At 29.9% G+C, this 12,442-nt stretch overlaps 1 protein-coding gene across 2 annotated transcripts; it reads left to right on the top strand.

The window, feature by feature from the left end:
• The first annotated feature begins 1,327 nt into the window (after positions 1–1,327).
• LOC107165949 (lipase member H-B-like) lies at positions 1,328–8,540 on the top strand. 2 transcript variants are annotated; one of them, XM_089225312.1, is made up of 8 exons: positions 1,328–1,481; positions 1,822–1,936; positions 4,318–4,472; positions 5,476–5,727; positions 5,800–5,823; positions 6,784–6,987; positions 7,513–7,669; positions 8,304–8,540. In XM_089225312.1, exons 1-8 carry the CDS (start codon positions 1,427–1,429, stop codon positions 8,359–8,361), a joined length of 1,020 nt encoding a protein of 339 aa, XP_089081438.1. In that variant the 5' UTR covers positions 1,328–1,426; the 3' UTR covers positions 8,362–8,540. The 2 variants fall into 2 exon arrangements, with proteins under 2 accessions (XP_089081438.1, XP_089081439.1); XM_089225313.1 differs by lacking the exon at positions 5,800–5,823.
• Positions 8,541–12,442: the final 3,902 nt, after the last annotated feature.

Raw genomic sequence — 12,442 nt, 5'->3', positions numbered from 1 at the left:
CTGTTATCACCTAACATTATTCTCAGTCGCTGAACAACCTGTGGACGCAACTCGTATATGTGACGAGAAACCCACGGACGCAACTCGGATGTGTGTCGTGACAAAATCGCGGACGCAATTCGAATGCGCCATATATTATGACACACACATCCACGCACGTCGCACACAACATATTATTTGTTTATATTTAAATTATAATATTGTGTTAATTTTCATTATAATTGTATTTAATTGTGTTGAGTAGTTGAGTTATATAATAAGTAAAACCGATCCCTGACGGGCGACGGCTCGCCACTCTATGCACGAAGATTTATCACGGCCGCCGTCATGTCTCGTACCGTACGTCCGTACGTTGTTCCGACACCATATCATCGCGTACTTAATAATATTATTTTAAGTTTTTATTCAAAGGTTGTTTACCATCATTGTTTTTTTTTTTTATATAATTTTCACGCCAGAAGGGCCTTACACTATAACTATTGTTTTTTCTTGGTGCTAATTATACTAAAGGCATTTTATATTTATATTATTTTACTATTGTAAGCCACAAAGGCCAAATATTACTATAATATTATCGTTATCATTGCTGTGTATTATGTTATATTATTTTAGCTCAGGACCGGCTTGGCCGCCAGTCTGCGCTCCAAAAATTGTGAGTTTTTATTATTTTTAGTATTTATTATTCACTTATACGATTTAATTTGTCGAGCCAAAAGGGCCACAAGTATTTGTTAATTGTATTTTGTTTTAAATACTAAAATTTTTCTATGCAAGCTTACAGCTCTAACATCTACCTAATGATGTATATATTTTATTCGGTTTGGTCAAAAGGGCCGTAGTTAAATTGTTATATTCTGATTAGCCATAAGGGCGACGCATTAATTTATATTATATTCGTTTCAGTCACTAGGGCTGCTATTCATTATGTTATATTTTCAACTATACTATTGTGTTGCTGTGATTTTTATACATTTTTTTTGTAAATTTATTATTGTTGATATAGTGTATTATAATACAGCAACTAATTATCCACCTGAAACGTGTTACCATTTTGTTATTAACTATCTGTAAACACACTCACACACTCACACATCTAACACACCACCACACCACATAGCTCACTAGTATTTCCGCGGCGAACCCAACCAACTCTAGTTGAGCTATAACACACATTCACAAATTTACACAAGTCGGTCGGTGTGTGAGTACCTATATTAGCGTACGAAATATATTATACGGTGACGGGCACGCGTAACATTGCTGCTCGCTCCCGGCCCGCACATACCTATGTAAATATAACAATCGCGCTTGTCAGCTATACAACCGGTGCCGTGACTCCGTTATATTGCACAAATTATTTAAGTATAGATTTAGTATTATATTCACAGTATTCGGTGTCGGACATTTTCGTTTTGATGATAATAATATGAACGTATCCGCTGCAACAGTCCTGTTGTTTGTGTTTCTGTTGATCCAATACGGTCTGTATGATAATTAATACCTAATATGACCCTATTAGATCACACTCGTATTCGATTGCACGTTTGGCACATAATATTGTGCCGGTAGACAGTATTGTGATAACCGTAAGAATGTATTACAAATTTACGACTGTCGATCACGATCTGATCGTTATTATAATATGATGACAATATATAGATAACTATTATATATAAATATGAGACTTGTTTAATGCAATATATGATTATAGATTTATAGATCGAAGAAATCGTTTGTGATTTTTTTTTTCATCAACAGAAAATACCTTATTTTTAAAAATATTTTATGACATATATATTATTATCATTTATCACATTCTAGCTCAGTTCAAACAAAATAATGATGACACTTCGAATAATCACAATGACACTTCTCGAGAAGAGAACGATACATTATATGACGTTGGATCAGAATTGGATTTCCTCTATTGTAACTCGTACGTATACATGCACTTAGGTGTAGTTGTGTTTAATTTTAACACGTTATATCACGTTTATAATGTCAAAACGAAAAAAAAACTAGGTATTCAATAATATAATGATATCAAAATTAAACAAATTTAAAAATCTACTATCTGCAGTATATAGGTGGGCACTTTTTCACGAGAAAATTACAACTTACAACATGTTGTTAATTTATATTTTATAAATTTATTATTTTGTTAGTTTTGAATTGTCTTCTATTAGAACTATAGCTTCTAGGTTTGCATACATAAATTGTTACATTATTATTCATTAGGTACATGATATGCAATATAACCTTAAAAGATATGTAAAAAAATTGAACGACACACTAGTGTTATTTTTCATTATATTGTTAATAATTGTTATATTATGTAGGTACGCAATATAACATTCGAAAAACCTTTAACTATATTTAGTCTAGACGACATTTATTGAATTTGAAAATATAAAACAGAAGTTCCCAAACTTTTTTCCCCTTAGACTATGTGCCAATTTTTTCCATTTTCGTAGACCCCTAAAATTAAATTTTTACAAATTCGACTAGGTGATTTTTATAGCTTGACGTTTTACGGAGAAGTTATAAAAATTTTATATTATAAAACATGATCAGTATTATAATACAATATCAGTTCTACAGTTATATTATACGCATTATATATAATGTATTTATATATACACATTATAATTATTATACACACACGATTTGATCATTTAAACAGCCAACAGCTTATGGTAACCACAATAAATAAAATTACCTAATATTAAAAATTGTAGGACTCAAATGTCATCCTCTCACACTATAAAATAACGTCTAGTTTTTCAACTAAGTTTGTTGGAAATGTTCAAAATCGAAAATTAAGTATCATTATAATATTTGTTACGGCTAATCAACTAAGCATCACACTCAATCAATACCAAATATCATCCAGTTCATTACAGTCGCCAACCTCTAAACAAAAATATAATTAACACTTTTTTATTATTTTAATTAAGACATTCCTAGCTAGAATAGCTATCAAAACCTACTGATATAAACAATTTTTACAGTTTTTTTTTAACAATTTTTCTTTCATACATAATTGCGATATAATAATTAAATATTAAATATTAAGTAGTAGGTTTAAGCTAGTAATTTTCTGGCATGATGCATTCGATATTGCGGTAATTAGTGGTAGATGTCATTTTCTGCGGTCGTGGGGTTTTCCTCTCTTGAGACGACGTATTATTGGAGGGATTTCGTGTAAGTTATAGTGAACAGCACCATTTGAGTTCGTAAGTGAGTGAAATAATCTGTTTGCTATATGGTTTATGTGCTCATTGATAGTAGGGATTTTCAAGTCATTATGCAAACCTTTGTTGCGTACAAACTAGGGAGCATCTGTTATTATGCGGAGTATTTTGTTTTGATAAATTTGAATTTTATTTGAGTGGCTTTTAGCACAACTGTCCCATATAGGACTTTCGTATAAAAGTAAAGGTCTCAGAACTTGCTTATATATAATAAGTGAACATTTTTTTTAAATAGTTGATTTCCTATTTAAAATTGGAAAGAGAACCTCTAGTCGTTGGTATGTTTGCCGGAGTTTAGCCGATAGATGAGGCCACCAATTAAGTTTCTTATCGAGGATAACGCCTAAGAATAACACTTAGATTTAGTAACTACTCGATTAATATGCAATTACATAATCCTTTTGCCTTAAGCCCAATGGACTTTTTTGTCGAGGGTTCACCCGTATCTTGGGCTGGCACTGGGTACAAGAAACCACACCCAAATGTGAACATCGAAGACTTTTCTTTTATAATTGTGGACCTACATACGCACACAAAAAAGACATAGGAACATCATTGTAAACTCAATACATTCATCGCTCCACCGATAATCCAAAATCTATTGTGTCTTTCAAAAAAGTTTTAACACGACAACGATAAAAAGCAGGAAAGTGGATGTCGCTCTGCTGTACAGTAGATTACTTTTTTTTAAAGTTACACCAAACCTAAAATCGATTTTGTCGAAAACTGATTGTGCGTTAAATTTCCAGTTTTTTCCTTAATTTTAGTTTGTTTATCCCGGTTACTTAGAAAAATATTGAAAATTTTTTACTTTTGACCCACGAAGTACCGACTATATTCACTTTCTGATCGAACGAGGTACTAAAGTCAAAAATCGAAGCACTTTTACTGCCCCAAAACGTAATGACAGACACAAAAAAAAATAATAATAAATATACCCACATCATGGTAAAATCACTCCGCTCAGAATTTAAAATAAAAATATTATTTATTTTCAATGTTTTATTTTTAATTTTTTTTTTTACAATGTTTTGATAATAGACTTTTTATGTATCTAAAACAGTATTCTTGGAAATAATAAATCAATAGAAATCAAATTTGGTAACGAATCAAGTGTACTCGATCATTGGATTGATGATTTACCTTTAAAAGTTATTACCCACGGATGGTATCGCGGGTCACGCAATAATTTCACTGGAGTGTTTATCATTAAGACCGGTACGTTGTATGCCAATAAGGGGATTCGATACCGCGATTTCTGTCTTTGTCTAACACACACGTGATATAGGATTTTAAACGTGTTCTTTGCCAAACATACCGATCGATCTAAGAAATGATAAAAATTCTAAAAAAAATTTGAACATGTTGTCAAGACTTCTTGAGATTGATTTCTTCACGTTTTTGATATTATCCTCAGTATTCCCAAAACTGTTTTTTTAAACAAGACTATAGATATTTAAAAAAATTGGAATGCTTCAATTTTTGGAGAAATTAAAATCAAAACAAAAAAATGTGGGAATATCTATTTCAAGCGAACTTTCAAATCTGTTTTCAGAATTTTCTATATTTTCCTTTTCACCATATCAATATTGGCAAATAACACGGCTGCCGTGCATGTGTTCGACATAGGTAGAAAATCACGGTATTAAATCCGCTTCAGGCAAGCCCAAACGCACAATTTGGCATAATATTCTAAGAATAATTCTTATTCTTATTATTATTACGGTATAAATGATGAACCATATTTAAATATTGAATTAATTATGAGTTATCAGGTGTACAACGAAGTAAACTAATACAAAAATATGTTTCCTTTGCTATAAACACTGCAGTTTGTACAAAAAATGTTATATAATCTGTAGTGCTATGTGTAAGGTAGTATTACAGTGGCGTTCGCAGGGGCAGGGTTCTAGGGTTCTGACCCACCCTGGAATTTTTACATTTTATAAAAAAATCTGATTTACAACCATTTTAATACACAGAGTCAATAAATAGTTGGTAACTTTTAATAATAGATATAAATTAAATAATTAATTTATAATTTGTTACAACCAATCATAAAAAACTTTTAACGGAATTATTTAAATTATTTATTATTATTAAAATGACTTCCTCATGTAAATCCTGCCTACGCTATACTGGGAGCTTACCTATAAATTACAATATTCTAAACTATGCGATAATAATAGCTGTTGACTATATGTTTGCATTATATTTATAGCTTATATCGATACTGGAGGGTACAACGTGATTTCGGTGCAATGGAACAGAATCGCAGGAAATAAAAATTACATCAAACAGGCTATCCTGACCCTATCTATCGGTAAAGCGATCGCCGAATTTTTGGACAATATGATCACACACACGGGGACAAAAGCGTCGGACATACATTTAATTGGTCACAGTCTCGGTGCCCACGTCATGGGGTCGTGTAGTTCCTATTTTAAGTCAGGAAAAATCGGCAGGATCACTGGTGAGCAGACTGGATGAATGTAATAAGTTACTAGCAATTAAAAAAAATACATAATATTTTTGTTCCTAAAAGGCAGAAGATATGAGATAATATTTTGTAAGTATTAGTCCTTACACAGTAGAAAAAGTGGAAGATATGTGTAAAATCCTATATCGTAAAAAAATTGATTACCGTAAGTTATCAAGATACTTTTCTTAAAAAAAATAAAAAAATCATAATAATATAATATGTGCATCTCATACATTTTATTATAATTCAGCCAATTTCGCTGCAGTATTAACGTTTTATATTCCAATAATAACCAAAGATAAACAATCGATTTAACAGTGTAAAATTAGCGTACGATTGGCATAGAAGCTTAAAAATTACGCGTTACATTTTTTTATCGTGTAAGAACTTATACGTATCTCATTTTTACATTTGTGTAGAAATGTATAGATTTCATATGTGTAGGAATTAACTATGTAATTTTATACCTGCTACTCTCGTTAACTTGCGGTTCCTCAGTAGATTAGACGATACTATAATACATAAAATAACGTTCGAGTAATTTATTATTGTAACCATCATAAATGTTTGATCCTAACAATTCACTCAAAGTAAATATTGATCAACGTTTAATTATTAATTACTACTACATGTATATAGTGTATTTTATTTCATCAAAACTATATAGATAAAATATAATTCAAAATAAAATAATGTTAAATGAGGTTTTTATTCGAAAAACGAGAGATTTATTTTTGATTATACAGCGTATGATTGTGTCAATGATTGTCATTAATCAGTTTTGATAACGATTATTTTATTTGTCAAATATCTATTGTAAGACCGGTGAATTTTAATTAATTATACCTATATATTAGACTGGCAGTGTTCATTGTATAAACTTATAAATCATTATTATAAAATATGGAGTACTTAATATACATATTTTTTTTAAATATATATTTATATCATAACGCATCATGTGCGTAATCACTGAATAAAGTTCAAATTTACAGTTCAGGTGAGCGTAGTGTATAATATATATTTTATACCACTGTTGTTCAATAGGTCTAGATCCAGCTTCCATAGGGTTTGAGTGTATTCCTATCCAGAAAGAACGCTTGAATATAGACGATGCCGAGTTTGTGGACGTGATACACACAGCCTTAGGGATTCTTGGCTATATGGAGAGAATGGGCCACGTAGATTTCTATCCAAATGGTGGAGTAGCACCACAACCCGGATATAAACTTTTAAAGTTAGCTGAGTCATGTAAGTACCTATCAGCTACCAGCTGTCAAATCAAAGCGCTTAATTATTGCGAGCACGTTATCAACGAAAAATTAGTTTGTCTATTCATGTGTATCGTCGAAAAACAATAACTATAATGATATTGTTTTGTCAAAAATTAATAAATCGTATACTAAGTTAATATTGCCCAGTTGTTCAACTATGAGTTTGAAATAAAATATTTAAACTAATTTTTGTAATAATTAATAAATGTGTCATATCTGATATTTTCAATATAGATATCATACAAATATATATACAATTTAAGATTTTTGTCTAATGTATGGTAACTGTTATGTACCTATTTAAGTAGTACCTACTTATACTAAAAATAAATGCAGACGAATACATTTCACACCTCAAAGTCATGGAAATGTATACATATTCAAATTAATGTACCTATAACCTATGTATCACGATAATTTAAATATTGACAAATTAATTGTATAGAAAAGAACATTTACACTACATTTTTCAATAATGATACTATTATTAAATTGATTACAGTTTCTGGCAGTCATTCGAGATCGTACTTTCTCTATGCTGACTCATTGTACTATAGAAATTCTTTCGTCGCGACACAATGTGATTCTTGGTCGGACTTTAATTCGAATAAGTGTGAAAACAACACTAAAATTCTAATGGGACATGACACAATAACCAGGTGAATTTATTATAAGGTGACATGGTTCTTGCCGTTCGACGTTTGGTTTTTGAACAGGAAAAATAATGGTGAATTTGTCATATCCAAAAAGGACATAAGCTGTCGGAATTCTAATTTATAATGGTCAATATAATTATTGCCAACAATTTAATTTTAATTGTTAATCTAATGTACCTAAATCAATTTTTAATGAATATTGTACAAATTTGAAATCTATACCTAAGTATTATATTATAGTATAATATTTATCTTAAATTATAAATTTTATCAAACATATTATAATTAGTTGAATAACTAATTATACTGTGTTTGATACCATCATTGGTTACACTATATACGTACTTGTATTGAAAATAATGGTAGGCTCTGTTTTAAATTTTTCATAGATAAATTTTAACTATTTTAGTATTTTGATCACAACTTTTATCAAACGATAATAAATTATTACAAATAGGTACCTACCTTTATTGTTTCATAAACAAGTATGTATAGTATGCAACTTTTTTAATTATTTACACAAGTACCTATGATGCCCAGTTTTCCATATTTTTTATATTTCAATATAAATACATTGTAACAAGGCATATTGTGTCAATAATAGGTTTAAGGACTAATTGTTGTTGCTATTTTCTAGCGCTCGGGGTAAATTCTACTTGAAGACCGAAAAATCGAGTCCTTTTGGAATTTATTAAGCTGATAAATATGACTACGTAGTATATAGATAGTATAAAAAATATGCACTACCTATATATTCATATGATATCACTCATAACCCTAACCTATGGATGCGTTCGAACTTCAAAAGATAATGTCATATTATAATAATTACTTGTAAAGATACATGCGATAAATAAATTTTTTTTTCGTTATTTATACATAGTTATTCATCAATAGAATGTATAGGTGAATAATAATGAATAAGTAATGATGGTTATCAATAACGAATAGTAAAAATGGACCTATGTACTATTCAGTTAGTTTACATTGCATAAATGTACGAGATTAATTTATATTAAATATTTCAGAACAGCGTGATCGAGACGTTCACAGAGACCCAAACTAATAAAAAACTATATTTAAGAAGGCCTTATAAATTTGGAGAATGTTTTATGTTTACTTGGAAAATTGGAAGTGGGAATTTAATTCCCCTTCTTATAAACAATTTTTTCGGTTTTTATGATCCTTCCAAATTATTACCTAGTCCTAAATATAAAATTCTTAAAAAATATTTAATAATATGTTGGTTATACATTACTCATCATAAGATATTTGATGATATAGGTATAATACTATAGTATTATACGATAATTCGTACCTATATTCAAAGTTTAATGTAATTTATACTATATGATTTTCATAATAAGACAGTTACCTATCTATGTATTAATGATAAAAAAAAAAAAACATTAACAAATAACATATATAATAGACAGCAAATACTCTAGACAAATAATTTATATGCTATTTATAACACATTTATTAATATAAAATAGTTATCATTGAGAGACAGTGATGATAGTGTACCAAAGTATATCAAAGTATACTTTGATAGTTAACAACAAGCTTCGACAGTTAGGTATTAGAGTTTAATAGTCCTTGGAAATTCCAATTTTTAGGTTCTAAACGGAGTGATGAATGTATTGATTCTATCATGATGTGTGTTTTTTATTATTATAATTTTATTTTTATTTTTGTGTCTGTCATCACGTTTTGGGGCAGTAAGTGTGCTTCCATTTTCGACTTCAGTACCGTGTTCGATTAGAAAGTGAAACTAGTTGGTACTTTGGGGAGTCAAAAGTAAATAATTCTCAATACATTTCTAAACAATCGGGAAAAACAAACTAAAAATTAAGGAAAAAACGGGAATTTTAACGCACAATCAGTTTTCGACAAAATCAATTTTGGTTTTTGATGTAACTTTACAACAAATGACTATAGATACATTAAATTTTCACCGAATGTTTATATTAGTATATTCTATCCACAGTACAAAATTTCGACTTAAGTTGAACTATTTATAGGCGTATGCAAGTTTCGATCATTATTAGTTTTATTTAAATTAATATCGATAAAAATGTATTCATTGGGTAGTAAAACTTGAAAATTTAATACAAGGCTTCTAACATATTTTTACAATAGCAGTTGAAAAATTAAAGAAATACATAGTCACAACTTCTTTTTATAAGTATTCAAAGTTTGACTTTTGATAAATCACATAAAAATCACGAAAATTCGCAAATAATTTTAAGCTAGAAATTCATAAAAAAATTCATTTTTAAATCTAAGATTTGAAAATTTAATACAAGGTTTTTTATAAGTTTGTCAAAGTTTATTATAGTTTATTATAAAAATATCCACCAGAAAGTCAAATTAAGTTTTTTATGAGCGTTTGAAGTTTAAATTTTTATTACATTGGATTTTCACTAGATTTCTCATTTAGCGATTTTCTTATTTTAGTGTAACTCTAAAACAAATGACCGCAGATAGGTACTTGAAATATTCACTGAATGTTTATATAGGCATTTTCTATATTTGATAAGATTTTCAATTTTTTTTTTTTTGATTAGGTTAGAGATGTTTACTGACATTTTAATTTTTCAACTTGTAACGATTGTTTCATACATATATTATATTAACATGATATGTACAATAGAAACCTATATACTATATATATATGTATATATGACATATGTATATCATATACATAACATAAATATTATGCTGAATTTATATTAAGCCCTTCCTGTTCGTAATATAAATATTATTGTAAGGCTACGGCCAAATAGGCCAAATATGAATATTTAGGAGAAAGTCAGTTATCCGCGATTATCATCACCCGCACCTGAACTCCGTACAATCCCACATTTTTGGTAACTTTGTTCGTAAACCGTAAGTAATAATAAATTTGTTTGTATTAATAATAATTTAGACCAATCGTTATTTATTTGTAATATTAAGATCCTAATACCATTCATGCTACGGTGAAAATATATTCAAAAGAACTATAACTTCTTCCTGAATATCTTATATTTTACGGGTCATCCCCGACCACGTTACAAACTTTTTTGGTTTTTTTTTTTTTCATAAATATCGATACAATTTTAGTGGTTGGGTCAAGGTTAGGTTAGGTTAGGTTATCCGGAATCAATCTCCTCGTCCACGCCGCCTTCGTAGTGAGGTTCCACAGGCTCTGCCATTCGCGCACTGTAACCTCTCGTTCCTGCCTCCTGATGACTGCTGTCGTTGTGGCCTCTTGCTTGCGACCCTCAATTCTGCTCCGCTCAACTGCCAGAAGGTGCGCAGAGGGCATCCTAGCTAGGACCTGGGCATCCATGTCGGACACGGTCCTATGACACCTCGCTACTCGAATAGCGGTCCATCTTTGGGCCTGACTGAGGGACATCTTATTACGGTGCGTCCCTATTACGATGCCGTTAGAAATAATTACATCACAATTTGTATTTATTCAACCACATAACCCATACTTAGCAGTCTCACTAGACAAACATAAATTCATTTCTTTAACAGAGAACGACTATGCTAATTGTAATACTCTAGGTCAAACAAAATATTTTTTACTAACAAATGTTGTATATTTCAAAACATACCCAATATGTGAGATTCAGCTTTTCAATTCAGATACTTTAATAAAGTCACCAGAAAACGGCGAAGTACGACATGGTTACTTCAATAACGCCCATTTTGAAAAATTACTACGTAATAATTTTGTTATTTTCTGGACAACGAATAAAATTGTAACCACCATGGTATTTACAACATCAACAACGTTTTATACTTTACACGGCACAGGTATTTTAAAAATACCTAAAGACTGCACAGTATACACATCATCCACAATACTAACACCACTAAAAGAAACGAACGGAACAGTGTTTACAGATTATTATCCAGATTTTAACCTTGTAAATTTAGAACAGTTAACAAATAAAATCAAAATAATCCAATCATCAAAGATATCTTATAACTTACAAAAATTAAAAATCTCAAATCTCAAAGATCTTAAAGAATCTACCAATACATTATATTATGTAGTGACAGAAATAGAGAAACAAAATGAAAATAATTATACTATTTCAAACAATATTATTCATCAGTATGGAATATGTATATGCGATTTTATACTAAGTTATATAATTACCCATTATTAACCATAAAAAAACTTATGTTATACAGGGGAAACAAATCAAGAATTTATTAAAAACAAAAGGATAAGGTGTCGAGATAGAATAGTGTAATGATATCAATTATTAATCATATATGTATTATTTTTTTAGCATAGAGATAATTTAAGTCCCCCCCCCCCTATAAAAGATAAAAAAAAAAATAGTGAGGAAATTTATAAGCTGAGGCAACCACCCACGACAGTACCAATTTATGACCATTTCCACGAATCATAAGCACCAAACCCAAACATACGGCGGCCACTATCAGTCAAGTCATCAAGTTCATACTCAGTCTATATCACTACACTGATGAAGTCATAACAGCACACCAACCCGCGGGGCGAACAACGAACAACTTGCCAACCTGATTCAACACTAGATGAGGGATCGGTGACGTTTCTAATCAGACAACGGAACTGAGATACAGAAAAATAAGTCAGAATACAGATGTCGGATGATAATATAAATATACTGTAAATGTATGGTAGGATATATGTATATACGTATATAGATATATATGGTAAAAAAAGATAAACAAAAATAGATACGATGTCATTAAATAAAAAACACTTTAACTTTAAAAATTTTA

The sequence above is a fragment of the Diuraphis noxia genome, unplaced genomic scaffold, assembly GCF_037042655.1.
Source record: "Diuraphis noxia isolate RWA-SAM2 unplaced genomic scaffold, SU_Dnox_SAM2 contig0004, whole genome shotgun sequence".
In the NCBI taxonomy this organism is placed as follows: Eukaryota; Metazoa; Arthropoda; class Insecta; order Hemiptera; family Aphididae; genus Diuraphis; species Diuraphis noxia.
This window is presented reverse-complemented; position numbering and strand designations above follow the sequence as displayed.